Source organism: Danio aesculapii, unplaced genomic scaffold, assembly GCF_903798145.1.
Source record: "Danio aesculapii unplaced genomic scaffold, fDanAes4.1, whole genome shotgun sequence".
In the NCBI taxonomy this organism is placed as follows: Eukaryota; Metazoa; Chordata; class Actinopteri; order Cypriniformes; family Danionidae; genus Danio; species Danio aesculapii.
The window spans coordinates 39,980-57,696 of NW_026613636.1; the positions used below are offsets into that span (position 1 = coordinate 39,980).

A 17,717-nucleotide genomic window follows, 5' to 3' on the forward strand; every position below is an offset into this window, starting at 1 on the left:
CCATGCCTGCGGTCTGATCTCTAGTCCACAGCACTAAATCATTCAAAGATGAGCTCAAATAAGCAGAGGAAAGCTGATGATTGACCTGAGTTTCCCGATGAAGCTCTCGCCCTCGCGGGACAGATCTGTGGCGTCTACAGAGATCAGATAGTTGGATGTTTTGCTCTTTTTCCTCTTGCGTCCAGCCAGTAGAAACACCTGATGAGAGATTGAGATTTTGTCAGAGAGTTTGTCAGTTTTTGACCCTGTTTTTTTGGCTTTGCCTGCACAGATTGAGACAATAAGTGTATGATGAAAAAAAATCAACTTTGAACCAGTGTTGAGGTAACGCATTACAAGTAACGCAGCTTATGAAATAACATTACTCTTCTAAGTAACAAGTATAAAAGTAAACGAGTAACTCAGTGCTCTTTAAAAAAATAAGTACTAATATTTGAGTTACTTTTTAGTTTATTGATTAGCTTTTAGAAAATAAATTGCTTAATTAAAATTTAAGTAGTCACAATGAATCATGCAGTCAATGAGAGAATGTGTTCAATATTGAGGTCAGGAAGTTCTCAGATAACAATATCCTAAAATATTATTTTTGTTGTGTTTTTTTTAAGGGTAAATGAAGGTTATACAGTGTGCTGTTAAATGCAGAACTCCTCTATTAAAAAAATAAAGAAAAAAACACAAGTTGTGAAAGAGATCAAGCCTCAGCCATAAAAAGTAATGCAAAAGTAACTCAAAAGCAACGTAACACATTACACTATAGAAAGTAATACAACTAGTTACTTTTTGGTAAGTCATTAATTAATTAATGCATTAAATTAATGAATGCATTAATTTCTAATGTAACTTTCCCCAACACTGCTTTTAATCAATTAAAACATTTTTTATAACAGCTATTTTTTTGGTTTTTCATAAAAAATTTTATTTAACTTTTGTTCAAACTATAAAATGTAATTAAATTAAACTTTTATCAGTGCTGCTGATAAATCTGTTGGACTTTATTTTGCAATAATAACCTCCAGGATGCACTTTATCCCTAACTTCATGGAAATAAAGCTGTTGATTATTAGTTATTGATAACTGACAGTGAATTAACTAATGTTAACAAGCACAGCTTTGTATTTTATTACTGCATTAGTAAATGTTGGACAATGATTCATAAATACTGTACTAGTATTGTTTATTTTTAGTTCCTGTTATTAAATATTTTCACTAATAAAACTTTCAAGAGTACACACTCACTGAATAGAATAGAATATGTGTATTTGGCGTGCTGTCCGGGGAGAGGGCTCTGAGCTCGGGAAGACACCTTAACTCGTGTTATTCCCCTTATCAGGATAAAGAGAGATAGGGTCCGAGCGCAGTGTCTGGCCTGGCTCCAGAACACTCCCCCCTCAGATTTAAATAGGTATCTGGTTTAATAGTGTGGAGTTGGGGTGGTGGAGGGACGCTGAAGTCAAAACAAAACCGAGGTATGACGTGTTTGACTATTTATAGGGGTTTGCTCTTGAGCTGATTGGATAATAGAATGATTGTGTGTGTGATGAATTAGCCTCGTCAAAGACTGATCTCTTCCCGAAACTTGTTTATAAAACATCACTTATTGTAAATGTGCCTGCTATACGTGCTGAGATCTTCACCTTCTTGCCGTCTTCTCTCTCCAGATGCATAAAGTATGTGGGGTAAAGGCCGCGGTCCATGCCTTTCTTATCCCGAGAGATCCGGCATTTCACTGTGACTCCCTGTGGAGCCGGACGGAGAACAAACTCCTCCAGATTGTCCACCTCTATGGAGGAGCCCTCGGCTGATGGAGAGCCCACCGGGATGCACTCCTGACAGAACACAAACACACCAAACATTCAGAAACTTTGATGTTTGACTGTAAAGAGTGGTTGATGTGCTTGATCTCTGTGTTTGCCTCACTGTGGTGGATTTAGAGCTGGATGCAGACGCCGGCCGCGTGCTCTCAGTGTTCGGGGACAGAGACCGGCTTCGCTCTTCATCTTCAACATCAACATCTTCATCCTCACTGGCTTCATCATAGTTCATGCTGCCAGACAGACCTGAGAACAGTTTGAAGATGAGGAACAACAGTGTTACTTGGTGTTAGCTTACCAAACACATAATAATGAAATAAAATAATTATATATTTTATTGCTTTTGGTTTCCTCACAAACATATTGGCTTCCCCTGAGAAACAACTGTGTGTCTTACCGCGTCTCTGCAGCAGTGTGTGTATGTCAGTTTTGGGCTCCAGCAGTGTGTCTGTGTCAGCGTCAGTCTCTGGCTCTTCTGCGGCAGGTGGCGACGGCTGCTGCTGTGTTTGACTGACCGACAAAACCTGGATCTTACTGCCCAGATCAGGAGCTTCTGAACCCAGCAGTGCCGCAGGTCCATCAATGCCTGAGGAGTCACAAACACTCAGATTAATCATTCTGTTCACAACAGACAACAGCTACGGTTTGACAATCAAAAACTTAAAGGTGAACTAAGCAATAATGAAAAACACTTCAGATCCCAGTGTCAGACCGAGTATCAATACATGCAGCCAATCAGCAGTAAGGGGCGTGTCTAGTAACAGTTTCTGCAGGTTTCACCAAGTCAAATTTAAGACCTTTTAAGACTATGAAGAATGGTCAGCACCAGTGGTGTAGTGGTTAGTGCGTTGACACATGCACTCTGGTGCTCACGGCGACCCAAGTTCGATTCCCACCTTGCGGTCCTATGCCGATCCTTTCCCTCTCTGTATCCCATGCTTTCCTGTCAATAATCTCTACTGTCCTATACATTAAAGGTGAAAACCCTTAAAAAAAATTACAAATTTTTTTTTAAAAAGACTATGAAGGATGCAATTTCAGACTTATATAGGGCTAAATGCTAAGGATTTTTAATAGCCCAGCAGAAAAAATGTAGTTATTTCTTAGCCACATATTTATATAATGTGTCAAAATAAGCCTTAGTTATAAACATACATTTTTTTGCAACATAACTTTAAAAAACGCTTAAGAAACTAAATGCATGCACAACAGACGTATTATTAGTAACGAGTAGTTTTGCTAAATGTTTTATTGAGATGTGGTGTTGGTGATTGGATGTGTTTTGGATTGATTGGGTTGCTTTACACAAACAAAGGAAAATTAAGACCTGTTTAGAATTATATATGACCTACAAGACAATATTTCAGTGAATTTAAGACTTTCTAAAGCCTAAAATTTGTTTGAAATTAATTTGAGACAGGCGACGTAGTGGCGCAGTGGGTAGCACGTTCGCCTCACAGCAAGAAGGTCGCTGGTTCGAGCCTTGGCTGGGTCAGTTAGCGTTTCTGTGTGGAGTTTGCATGTTCTCCCCGTGTACGCGTGGATTTCCTCCAGGTGCTCCAGTTTCCCCCAAAAGTCCAAACACATGCGCTGCGCTATAGGTGAATTGGATAGGCTAAATCTTCCGTAGTGTATGTGTGTGAATGAGTGTGTGTGGGTGTTAAGTTGATAAGTGATAAGTTGGCGGTTCATTCTTCTGTGGCGACCCCGGATTAATAAAGGGACTAAGCCGAAAAGAAAATGATTAAATGAATAATTTGAAACATTTTAAGACCCCGTGGGCGCCCTAACTACGGCAGTGATATTAAAAAGGGGCGTAGTTCTGTTGAGTTATGGGCCTGTCAGGTCCCAATAGATTCTATCCACCTATTTTTGTGTGCATTTTGGTATACCACATTCGTGAAGATCTTAAAAATGCGCATAAAAAAAGTTCCCATTGCTGAGTAAGACAAACATTTTATCCAATGCTCATAAACTACAATGTAATTAACATTTATTGAAAAAACTCCAGCATGCACATCAGTAAAGTGATGTGATTTAGTTTGAGCAGATGATGATCAGATGAAAATGTGTGTGATGGGACACATTAATGGACAAAGCAGCGTTTCCAGCACATCACAGTGCTTCAGTATTATTATTATTATTAGGGATGTCCAGATCCAGGCAGCATGGTGGCACAATCGCCTCACAGCACGAAGTTCGCTGGTTCGAGCCCCGGCTGGGTCAGTTGGCATTTCTGTGTGGAGCTTGCATGTTCTCCCCGTGTTGGTGTGGGTTTCCTCCAAGTGCTCTAGAGTCCCCCACAAGTCCAAAGACATGTGGTACAGGTGAATTGTGTAAGCTAAATTGTCCACAGTGATGTGTTGCAGCTGAAGAGCATCCGCTGTGTAACACATATGCTGGATAAGTTGGCGGTTCATTCCGCTGTGGCGACCCCAGATTAATATAGGGACTAAGCCGAAAAATGAATGAATGAATGAATGTCCAGATCCGATCACGTAATCGGAAATCGGGCCCGATCAAGCGGTTTCAGACTCAATCGGAATCAGACATTACCTCCCAATCAGGACTTGACTATATATGTATGTATATATATTCTGATTATTTTTGAACACATCTAGAGTTATGCGGTGGCACAGAGTCAGGCCTTATTCTTGACTATACACAGAAACAGCAACGCATGCAGCATGACATCACTTTGTATCAGAGATGCTATTGGTTAAATGCCAGCAAAGTAGAACACGGAAGCAGCTTGAAGTGGAAAGTGCGAGTATGTCTGCGGTCTGGAGGTATTATAAAGTTGATGACAACAACATTGCCATTGCAAACTGTGAGATATGTAACCTAGCGATTGCCTGCCGGGTATTTTAAGTTGAGGTGCTGTTTGTTTTTATATTAGATTGTTTTTATATTTACTGTCGCACTAAAGTCCAGAAGTGAAGAATTGATGTTGTTTATTAGTTGATTGTTCAAGCTACCTCACAGAACAGAGTTGTTGAATGTTAAAATAAGGTGAATTAAATAAAAATAAGGAACATCCTGGATCTGTTTCTTCACACTTCTTTGTTATTTTTTTATGTATCATAAAAGTATTGGATCGGGTTTCGGTATTGGTAGATACTCAAAATCAAATGACCCTGACTCGGACTCGAGGGCAAAAAAACCTGATTGGGACGTCCTTAATTATTATTATTCCCTCTACAACTGTGCTCCCATAGAGCATCTCATGCCTCGAAAATCCACCACATTGCATTCATTACCTTTCGTCTTCATCTTTTGAGGCACAGCTCATTTATTATTAATAATAATAAACTATATTTTATACAGTATCTTTAAAAGCAGTTTCTCAAACTGCTGAACACAGCGCAATACAACACAATAAAATAGTACAAAATCAACTAGCAAGATTCAAATAATAGATCTTCAAATTTGAACCTCATTAGAGAAGAAAAAAGACCATAGTGGTTTCTCCTACCAAACAAAACTACATTTTTAAGTCGGTTATTTGGCTCCAGTTTATCAGAACGTGACTATTTTGCTACTGGCTTGCTCGGTTAGGGACTTGTGGAGCTGTGCTTCGGGGGATTTGCTCTACAGTGTTTGAACTTTCAGCAGTGAAATTTAAACCACACTGAACTGAACTAAACTAAACTCTGAAATCTGGACTTTACTAGATCTATGTGAAGCTGCTTTGACACAATCTACATTGTAAAAAGCGCTATATAAATAAACATGAATTGAATTGAAAATTTTGTTCACTTTAGCTGCTTCATTCACAAATGTTTACCGCAATATTGCAGTTTTGCACATAAATCTACTCGACATATTTGAATGGAAACAGAGCTACTTATGTGCGGTATGTTTGTACCGTCGAGTATGATGTCACTGGCAGTGCTGATGTTGGTCTCCACAAGCGGGGCCTGTTCTTCGCTGCGTCGGGGCCGAGAGCGTCTCGGTCGGCCCTCAGGGTTTGGTTGAACCATCAGCAGCTCCTGACGCTTCCGCCGCTGCTTCTGCTCCAGCAGAGCCCTCTGTCAATGCACAAACACTGTTAACACACTCATCATTCATTATTCAGCTCTTAATACACGCTTTCTAGCTCAAAGATGCTTACAGAGCATTTAACAGATGGACAAACCATTACCGCAAAAATAAACAAGGGTGTTGTCTGTTTGTGGAAGATCAAGTCCATCTGCTGCGCATGAATCATCTTTCTGCTGGAAAACTATTCATTTTCAGTAAATAAAATAGAGATTTAATATAATAATAAATAAATGAGTGTTTCAGAATTATAGAAACTAAAACTGATATTGAAATTATTTTAAACTAAACAGAAATACTAAAACACCTCTATTAGAGTTTTGCTGGAATCTCCTCCTATATTGTTCACTGAAGCTATAAAAAATAATAATAATTAAATGTAAAAATGATGATTTAATCTAAACAAAAAAACAACAGTAAGAAGTTTAACATAACAATTTCATTCGTTAATTCATTTTCCTTCAGCTTAGTCCCTTTATTCATCAGGGGTCGTCACAGCGGAATGAACCGCCAACTTATCCAGCATATGTTTTACACAGCGGATGCCCTTCCAGCTGCGACCCAGTACTGGGAAAACATCCATATACACTCATTCACACACATACACTATGGACAATTTAGCTTATTTAATTCTCCTATAGCGCATGTGTTTGGACTTGTGGGGGAAACCGGAGCACCCGGAGGAAACCCACGCCAACACGGGGACAACATGCAAACTCCACGCAGAAATGCCAACTGACCCAGCCGGGACTCAAACCAGCGACCTTCTTGGTTGTGAGGCCACAGTGCTAGCCACTGAGCCACCTTGTCGCCACATAACAATTTAATATTTGTATTTATTTTAATATAAACAAAACTTTATAAAAATTAAAAGCAAATTCAAATAAATTTAAAACAAATTTTAATGTAAAAATGTAATAAAATAGACTGTTTAAATATTACATGAAAAACATTTTAGTTTAGAAAATTTGAAATAAACTAAATAAAAAAAATTAACTAAAATAAAAATAGATTAAAAAAACAAATCTAAACCTTAAAAAAACCTTTAATCATAAGAAATGTTGTGGTGCCAGTTAAATTAAATAACATCATTTAAAATTAATTACTAAAATTACTAACTCTAAAATTTTAATCAAATTAATTAGAGGTAAATACAATATATAAAAATACTAATAAAAATGACAAAAGCACATAACAACAAATACAATAAACAATAATAAACAATAATAAAAGTACGCTTTTGCACAATATTCACCTTTAATACCTCTCTTGCACAATAACCTGCACAACATTGTTCAGTCTCATGTAAAAGTATTTGTATAGCTTGTGTACAGTTAAGTCTTATGTGTATAGTTAAGTATCTTATATGTTAGTTATGCATAGGTTTTTTAAAATAGCTCTTATGTCCAGTGTTGTTTGTATTTATGATTAATTTATGCAGCACCGTTGTCCTGCGAGACACGACATTTCGTTCCTTTGTATGTCCACACATGTAGCAGAATGACAATAAAGCTCGACTTAACTTGACTTGGCTCAATAAAGTGACTCAAATTTAAACTAAAATAAAAAATGACAATATAAAAATGAAGTCTAATTCAAAACATTAATACCATGAGAGTAAACACAAATACCAAAATGATTCCTTCATTTACTATATGAGCACTTTAAGCTGAACGTTTTCTTTAAGCTATATCTGTTTGTGGTACTTTATACTACGGCTCACTTTAATATTGTAATAAAGTATAAATAAAACTAAATGCTTTAATAAAAAGAAAGGAAATAACCTACTTTAACAGAAATAAAGCACAGGATAAGGGCACAGAAAGTAAAGAATAACATCAGTGTCAGGAGCACATGTCCAGAAAACACACACACAATACTTTCTCGGAAACAAAACACTCACAGAAAGCTGGAGAAAGCGACGCACACTTGCTAAAATCATCTTCACAGCAGCTGAAGCCAGCAGTGTGTGTTTGTGTTTGTGTGTGAAAAAGAAAACCGGCATCAAATGAATCGAAACGACAGAAAACAGCAGACAGGAAGAGAAATGAGGCCGAAAACAATGAGTCTTAATTCAGATGTGGGCAGAGGGCGGAGCTTTCACACAGGAAACCGCATCATAAATCACTTTCATCCTGAAAATACACACCGAAATCATAACATTTCACAATATCATATGTATTTTACGTAATACATTCAGTAAGAATGCATTACTGCAAATTTGTGCATGAAATCTGCGTACAAAAACTTCCACAAACAAATCGAGATGACATTTTTGAAGTCAAATTTATTTTAAATTGCTGAAAGCTTTCTGAAGCAGCTGTAACGGCATGTACAGATTATCAGTGTTAAGCTAAACTAATGACACAAGATTAATTTACAGTGTATGGTGTATAATTTAGGGTCAAGTAAACGGAGCAAGTGTGATGAAAGGAAGTGGAAAGCCCTTATATGGAGATGTTGTGGGCGTGTTTTATGCAAATGACCAACCTCTTAACCAATACTGCTTATTTAGAATACCAACACAAGAATGACCTTAAGACTTCATTTTTCAGATAAAATGTATTAATTTGCACAATCTATACAATTATTAGTGAATGAGAGGCATTTTACTCTGATTAATGAGGACTGATGCATTGTGTTTTACTGTGTTGGGATGTCTATATTTGTGTTTTGACCCATTATTGTGTGTTGTTGTATTTTTGCAGGATACTAGTCTTCATTTTAAAGGCTTAACTAGGTTATAATTACATTAACTAGGCAAGTTTGATTAATTAGGCAAGTTATTATACAGTTATTTGTTGCGTAGGCAATCAATAAAATAATTTCTTAAGGTGTATAATAATGCTGACCTTATCAGTTTTTCATTATTTTAACTAAAAGAAATAAGTTTGGAGTAATTTTCTCCAAAAGAAAATATTAAAATTAATACTGTGAAAAGTCTCTGTTAAACATCACAAATGAATGTAAATTTCACAGGAGGGTGAATAATTGTATCTACAACTGTGTGTGTACATATTTGTATTTTAATGAGTGAAAGAATAATATGTAAATGGACTTTTTTGTATATTGACAAAATATATGACGCACATATGTACATACATGACATAAAATACTTAAATCTGTGAAATCCAAATATAATATAGTATATGACATGTGTTTCGCATATAAAAACACATTTATTTCAATATTCTTTTCAAAGATATAAACATTTAAATATCTATTTAATGTATGTACATATGCAAAACACACATGTACATAAATAAATAAATATTTAAATCTGTGAAATCCAAACATAAACACATAGTAGATTACATAATACTAATGATTCGCATATAAAAACACACTTATTTCAATATTTATTTCAATATTTCAAGATTTATTTCACAGATATAAATATTTAAATGTATTTAATTCGTGCACATATGCGAAACAAATATGCACATAATTTAAATAAATATTTATATCTGTGAGATCCAAACATAAACACATAGTATATTACATATGTATATTAATAAACAGTAAATAAGCATATAATAAATAGTAATATAATAAACAGTATATTACATATGTTTTGCACATATTATCTTTTATAATATTTCAATGTTGATTTTTTCCTGTGTGTTTTTGTAATTTTGACATATGTTATTGTGTATTATTGTTCATTCATTCCTTTTCCTTCGGCTTAGTCCCTTTATTTTTCAGGGGTCACCACAGCGGAATGAACCGCCAACTATTCCAGCATATGTTTTACGCAGTGGATGCCCTTCTAGCCACGACAACCCAGCAAACACCCGTACACTCTCATATTCACACACATACACTACAGTCAATTTAGTTTATTCAATTCACCTATAGCGCATGTGCTTGAAACCGGAGCACCCGGAAGAAACCCACACCAACACAGTGTGTATTACTGTGTTTTTAATATAATGTCTTACGGTGGTCTGACATTTCATTGTATTTTTGACTGTTTGTTATTTATTGTTGTGCTTTGATGTTATTATTTGCATGTGTTATTTCATATTTTGTTGTGTAACTGTGTGTAAATGTGTCTCACCTGTTTCTCCAGTTTCTGCTGTCTGAGGTTCAGGCTGTCGTCCTCCAGTGTGCTGAAACACAACAAAACAATATTACAATCTCATTTACAGGACAACACACACTTCTATCATCCCATTCAACAGATAATCTCATTATAATCACAGAAAGCCCTAAAACACAACACCTGACGGACGGGGTGTTACTATGTGTCTGCTTTAGTTCCTGAAGTTAAAAGCCTTACCGGGCATATTTACGCAGCGCATGCCCTTCCAGCTGCAACCCAGTACTGGAAAACACCCATACACACTCACATTCACACACTCACTCATACACTATGGCCAATTTAGTTAACCAATTCTCCAACAGTGCATGTGTTTGGTCTGTGGGGGAAACCAGAGCACCTGGAGGAAATCCACGCTAACACGGGGAGAACATGCAAACTCCACACAGAAATGCCATCTGACCCAGCCGGGACTCAAACCAGCGACCTTCTTGCTAACCACTGAGCCACCGTGCCTTCCTGGGTGCCACAAGATAGGTTCAAAAAAATAAGTGCACAATTGAATTTCAATTGAAAAGCAACTAATCTGTGTTTTCTGATTTCATTTTGTTTACAAAACAATTACGATTGTATTGTTTTGATTGTTCCTCTGATGTATTTGAACCCTTAATGTAATTTTCATATTAATTTACTTATCTATGGATTTTTTTTTTATTTCTACTCTTTTTTGGATTCTTGAGTTTGGTTTATTTGTGTACCCAATGTGGAAAACCTTATGTACTATACATCTGTTTTAGGCCTGCACGATATTGGAAAAATCGAACACTGCAATATTTCCTATTCTGCGATATATACTGCAATATGAATACAATTTGGATATACAACTATTTGAAAAGAATTGATCATTTTAGATTGATTGGGTGCACTGGGTACATTAGATTCTGTATAGGGGTGCATAAAATATAACAAACAATCTACAAGCATAGACACCCTCAATAAAAGAAAAATATACTAATTAAATTGTTACGACTTTATAGTTTTGTTCTAGGGTTTAAGCGGCAACATTTAAGGGTGGTTAAAATTTGTGGTGAGTAGGTGGCAAAATTTAAACAACAACCCAAAATACTGCCAAAAAATAGGTGAATTTATTTACAATAGTGAAAAGGCAAACAGAAAAGAAAAGTATTTACAAGGTCACACAAAAGAGAATAATTCAACGTATTGTGGTTGGGGAAACGAGAATTAAGTGGCGCCAAATAAATGAAAGCAATATAACAAAACGCCCAAATCTAGCTATCAGGACCCTCTAATCTATCTAATAGAAAATAAACAAACAGAACATCTTCAGCGTTTTCACGCTATATCTAATCCTACTCTTCTAACCAAAAATACGAAGAAAACTTACAGCGGGTGGCGCTCACTTCTAAACTAGTGTGTTTAGACAGTATAGTTATCTACATGATGCAAAATGTATGTCACGTGACCTCTAAACTCCTCGAATCCCCAGGGAAAGGCTGACGCCAGAGATCGGGGAATTTTACCAGCACACAAACAAGAGCTATGAACACAACAAGAACAAGACCAAAATCAAAACTCTAAACTAACATCAATATCACATCATAAACCAAAACACACACAAAAGCAAGCAGCATGAGACAAACAAGACAGAGCAAAAAGCAGAACGAGCTTCCCCGCTCGCGTCCCTTTAAACGGTGAGCTCCTAATGTGATTGGTAGAGATGTCGATGACGTCACAGGGTGGAATAGAGATTGACATCTTCACGGACGAATGGGAAACTGGAATGGGCGTACCTAAGAATTGACAGAGAGAGAGGGAGGGAGCGAGCGAGCGAGCGAAAGAGAGAGAGAGAGAGAGAGAGCGAACACACACACAAGCAAAACAGACAGGCATAATATACATTTGACTGTAACACCCTGACCCTCAAGAACAAACCTGTTTGTTAAAATAAACCAGAGAGAGAAAAAAAAATTAAACTCTAGACAGGGCATCCGCCATAACATTATCAATGCCTTTTTTATGTCTAATATCCAAATTATAATTCTGGACTAGCAGAGACCATCTCATCAGTCGTTGGTTATGATTGTACATCCTGGATAAAAATACGAGGGGATTGTGATCTGTATATACAATCACAGGTAAACAGCTGGAACCAATGTAAACCTCAAAGTGTTGCAAAGCAAACAACAGAGCAAGGGTTTCCTTTTCAATCGTAGAGTAATTGAGCTGATGTTATTAAACTTACGAGAGAAATAGCTAACAGGATGGTCAATACCAGTATCATCTTCCTGGAGGAGTACTGCACCAGAACCCACAGCACTTGCATCAATCTCAAGCTTAAATGGTGATGCACAGTCAGGAGCGGCAAGAACAGGTGCATTACATAACAGTGCTTTCACACTATCAAAGGCACTTTGACAAGCATCAGACCATACATACGATGTAGAAGGGCTAAGTAAGGATGTTAAGGGGTTAACCACAGTAGAAAAGTTTTTGCAAAAACTGCGGTAATAACCGGCCATACCCAAGAACCTCCGTAGTTCTCGGCGAGTGGTGGGGACTGGAAACTGTGAAATAGCAGTTACTTTCGCATCTACAGGGCGAACTTGACCTTGTCCAACCTCCTTGCCCAGGTATGTGACAGTCGCTTGGCCGAACTCACATTTAGCTAAATTCAGTGTCAGAGATGCGTTAGAAAGTCGTGTAAATACTTCCCTTAACGAATTCACATGATCAAGCCAGCTCATGGAATAAACTACTACATCATCGAGATATGCGCTACAGTTTGGTACATCTGCCAACACCGTATTTACTAGACGTTGAAACGTCGCGGGTGCGTTTCTAAGACCAAAAGCCATCGAAGTATATTGCGAAAATGAATCTGGAGTGACGAATGCTGAGATGTCAGAAGCTCTATCAGTGAGTGGAATTTGCCAGTAACCTTTCAGCATGTCTAATTTAGAGACAAACCGTGCAGAACCGACGTTGTCAACGCAGTCCTCCATGCGTGGTAAAGGATAGCTGTCTGGGACAGTGACTGCGTTAACCTTTCGGTAATCAGTACAAAATCTGTACGTTCCATCTGGTTTGGGCACCAGCAAGCACGGTGAACTCCAAGGGCTACTGCTAGGTTTTGCCAATTTATTTTCAAGCAAGTAGTTTACTTCTTGACGCATAATGGATCTTTTAACCATATTCAAACGATATGGGTGCTGCTTTATTGGACGCGCGCCATCCACATTAATATCGTGTTTTAACACATTTGTTTGGGTTGGAACATCATTAAACAAACAGTTAAAATCAGATATTAACTTAATGATATCAATTTTCTGATCAGCAGGCAAATGTTTGAGATATGAATTTAGATCACTCAAAAGTTCTGAATTGACTAACCTCACAGATGATTGGGGAAGGTCACGAAGAATTACACCGTCATCAGCATCTGACATCACAGCAGAAATCTGTTCCGCAACTGCAACAACAGTGGAAACAACGGATTCCGTATTTGACACGGGCACATCCTTACCTGTCTCTTTGGAATGGTATGCTTTGAGCATATTAATATGACACACGCGGGTTTGACGTTTCCTATCGGGTGTATGAATCATATAATCAGTCTCACTCATTTTCTTTTTTATTTCGTACGGACCGGCGAAACGAGCAGAAAGTGAAGAACCGGGTACTGGTAAAAGTACGAGAACTTTATCTCCAACAACGAATGAGCGCGCAACAGCCTTTCTGTCGTACTTGCGCTTCATACCTTTCTGCGCACTGGCCAAAGATTCTTTAGCCAGTTTACACGCTGAGTGTAAACGATCACGAAACTGACTAACATAATCTAATATGTTAGTTTTCTTACTGGTCTCCACAGACAACATGCGTTCTTTTAAGACTTTTAACGGACCTCTAATTTCGTGAGAAAATACGAGCTCAGCTGGGCTATATCCAAGCGATTCTTGAATTGTTTCTCTCGCAGCAAATAAAACCAAAGGGACTCCTTCATCCCAGTTCTTATCTGTACTCAGGCAGTATTTGCGGAGCATGGACTTGAGTGTTTGATGAAAGCGTTCAAGCGCACCCTGACTCTCAGGATGATATGCGCTTGAAATACGATGGGTGATGTCGAGTGATTGTAAAACTTGCTTAAAAAGCTTCGATAGAAAATTCGTTCCTTGATCACTTTGAATGATTTTGGGCAGGCCAAATGTAGAGAAGAATTTTATCAGAGCTTTAACAATCACAGGTGCGGTGATTTTTCTCAAGGGAACAGCTTCTGGAAATCTAGTCGCGGCACACATTATAGTTAGCAAAAACTGATTACCAGATTTTGTTTTGGGGAGCGGCCCCACACAGTCAACAATTATGTGTTCAAAAGGATCGCCAATCACAGGTATGGGAGTCAAGGGAGCAGGCGGAATCACTTGATTTGGTTTTCCCACTATCTGACATGTATGGCAAACACGACAGTATTTAACCACATCTTTTTTTAAATCTGGCCAAAAGAAATGCTTCAAAATTCGGTTGTATGTTTTTGTAATTCCTAGATGGCCAGCAAGCTGATGGTCATGCGCCAGATATAATACGTGTTGACGATAAGGAGATGGAACCACAATTTGATACACAGCATCCCAATCAAAATCCCTATCCGGATTTGAACACCATTTCCTCATCAGTAACTCATTGTCAATGAAAAATCCACTTTTCATTTCTTTTATCACATCTGTTGTGACAACGGAATTGAAAATAGGAGCAAGAGATTTATCCTCTTTTTGAGCAACAATTATTTTCTCTCGTGATACAGGTAACTTTAACGTTTCCGTATCAGTCACACTTACATCAACATTCTCTGTGTTTTGTTTTTCTTTGGATGTGTTAGAATTAGGAATTTTCTCATCAGATAGCAGAGGAGAGAAAAATGAATCAGCCAACTCAATTTCACTACCCATCTTGCGCGACTGCGCGCGCGTAACTGCGCACGCAGGGAAAACATCGGGGTAAGCGTCAGTCAAATCCGATTGAGCACACAAATCTGGTTTTTCGGTTACTTCTAACACTGGCATTACTTTTCCTCCTGCCAGATCATTTCCAAGAATAACATCTATACCCTTTACAGGAAGTGACGGGCGCACAGCCACCCTCACAAATCCTGTACACAGATCACTCTTCAAGTGTATACGATGCAGCGGCGCTTTGATGCAATTCATCTCAATGCCCTGCACAATCACACTGGAACCACAGAAAGTGTCGTCCGACAACTTTAATTTGTCTGCAACAATAAAAGATTGCAAAGCACCAGTGTCCCGAAGAATTTTTACTTTAATCTGTTCCTCACCATTTTCAGACAACGAAATAAACCCTTCCAGAATAAAAGGTTTGTAATTGTCATCAATTTTGTCATCATCAGATGCATTAAAAGCAGTGTGAGTTTTTAAAAAGCCTACGCTTTTCACTTGCGGCTGCTGTTTCCGTTTTAAAACCAAACAATCAGCTATTACATGACCCTGCTTATGACAATAATAACACTCACGTTCTTCACGAGGTGTGCTAGATTTTCGACTGGTTTGTGAAGAATTAAGCTGGGATTTCTCAGAACGTGCAGGTGCAAAAACATTCTTGTGAGTTAAAATGAACTCGTCTGCTAGAACAGCGGCTTGCGACAATGAAGTCACCTTCTGTTCATTTAGATAGACAACAACTCGCTCGGGCAAACAATTTTTAAATTCTTCCATTAACATCAGTTCCCGCAGTGAGTTAAAATCAGCCACCTTACTAGCGCTGCACCACTTATCAAACAAGATTCCCTTCTCTCTTGCGAATTCAACAAAAGTCTGTGCAGACGTTTTCTTAGATGCTCTGAATCGCTGTCTATAGGCTTCCGGAACAAGCTCATAAACTCGCAAAATTGCAGACTTGACATTTTCATATTTTAAGCTATCCTCAACTGACAGAGTAGAGCAAACCTCTTGAGCTTTACCAAACAACTTGCACTGGAGCAATAGTGACCAAACCTCTTTAGGCCAACGTAAAGAAATGGCTATCCGCTCAAATGCACAAAAATAAGAATCTACTTCTGATTCTCTAAATGGTGGGACTAATGCAATGTGCTTACCTATGTCAAATGCGGTCGGAGCTGGATCAGTAGGCGGGGACACAGAGGACACAGAGGCAGGAGCCGAATTGGGCTGCGCAGCTGAGCCAGAAGAAATCTTCATCGCCTCCAGATCTAGCTGTCGCAGCTTGATCACTTTATCAGCCTCAATTTCTAGCTTGCGTATTTCTAACCGCAAGTTTATTTCAGCCTGACGTGTGTGCGCTTTTTCTTGTGCCTCGTACTGCAGACGGGCTAAGCGGACTTTCAGTCGCGCGTCATCTCTGTAACCAGAGGAAATCGGGGAGAACGGATCAAACGCTGGCAAGCCGGCCTTCGCCTCCGCGCTGACATCAGCTTGACCATTTGGATCCTCCTCAGCACCCGGACTGAGATGCGCCACAGCAACGTCATCCTGGCTAATATTTTCACCAGTGCCCTCCACAACATTTGACAGAGGAAGAACATTTTTCTCATGTAAATTCAACAGTATCTTACCTTTTATTTCTGCCTTGCGACTCTGCTTGTTAACAACAATCTGATAATGATCAGCGATCAGTAATAAATCCTGCTTCCTACAAACATTAATCTGCTCTATGGTTGGTTTTGTAACAAATTCCTCCAAACTAAAAACCTCCATGATACAGACTAGACAAAACAAACAGCAAGATACCCTTCCGCATACACCTGTTATATGCAATACACCAACTAACACCAATTGCCACCAACAAACACAAAAATTACCACAATTTCAGGTTCTTTTATTAAAAGATATCCCGGACGAGCCCCCATTTAAATGTTACGACTTTATAGTTTTGTTCTAGGGTTTAAGCGGCAACATTAAGGGTGGTTAAAATTTGTGGTGAGTAGGTGGCAAAATTTAAACAACAACCCAAAATACTGCCAAAAAATAGGTGAATTTATTTACAATAGTGAAAAGGCAAACAGAAAAGAAAAGTATTTACAAGGTCACACAAAAGAGAATAAATCAACGTATTGTGGTTGGGGAAACGAGAATTAAGTGGCGCCAAATAAATGAAAGCAATATAACAAAACGCCCAAATCTAGCTATCAGGACCCTCTAATCTATCTAATAGAAAATAAACAAACAGAACATCTTCAGCGTTTTCACGCTATATCTAATCCTACTCTTCTAACCAAAAATACGAAGAAAACTTACAGCGGGTGGCGCTCACTTCTAAACTAGTGTGTTTAGACAGTATAGTTATCTACATGATGCAAAATGTATGTCACGTGACCTCTAAACTCCTCGAATCCCCAGGGAAAGGCTGACGCCAGAGATCGGGGAATTTTACCAGCACACAAACAAGAGCTATGAACACAACAAGAACAAGACCAAAATCAAAACTCTAAACTAACATCAATATCACATCATAAACCAAAACACACACAAAAGCAAGCAGCATGAGACAAACAAGACAGAGCAAAAAGCAGAACGAGCTTCCCCGCTCGCGTCCCTTTAAACGGTGAGCTCCTAATGTGATTGGTAGAGATGTCGATGACGTCACAGGGTGGAATAGAGATTGACATCTTCACGGACGAATGGGAAACTGGAATGGGCGTACCTAAGAATTGACAGAGAGAGAGGGAGGGAGCGAGCGAGCGAGCGAAAGAGAGAGAGAGAGAGAGAGAGCGAACACACACACAAGCAAAACAGACAGGCATAATATACATTTGACTGTAACATAAATAAACA

At 38.3% G+C, this 17,717-nt stretch overlaps 1 protein-coding gene across 1 annotated transcript in view; it reads right to left on the reverse strand.

Moving 5' to 3' along the window:
- The window catches only part of tulp3 (TUB like protein 3), a 36,481-nt gene that overhangs the window by 5,786 nt on the left and 12,978 nt on the right, over positions 1-17,717 (reverse strand). The window contains exons 3-8 of the mRNA XM_056452467.1: positions 9,913-9,964; positions 5,680-5,842; positions 2,209-2,397; positions 1,918-2,057; positions 1,635-1,826; positions 86-198 (exon numbers count right to left, since the gene is read on the reverse strand). Coding sequence (XP_056308442.1) covers positions 86-198; positions 1,635-1,826; positions 1,918-2,057; positions 2,209-2,397; positions 5,680-5,842; positions 9,913-9,964 — 849 coding nt within the window. The remainder of the gene's footprint in view (positions 1-85; positions 199-1,634; positions 1,827-1,917; positions 2,058-2,208; positions 2,398-5,679; positions 5,843-9,912; positions 9,965-17,717) is intronic.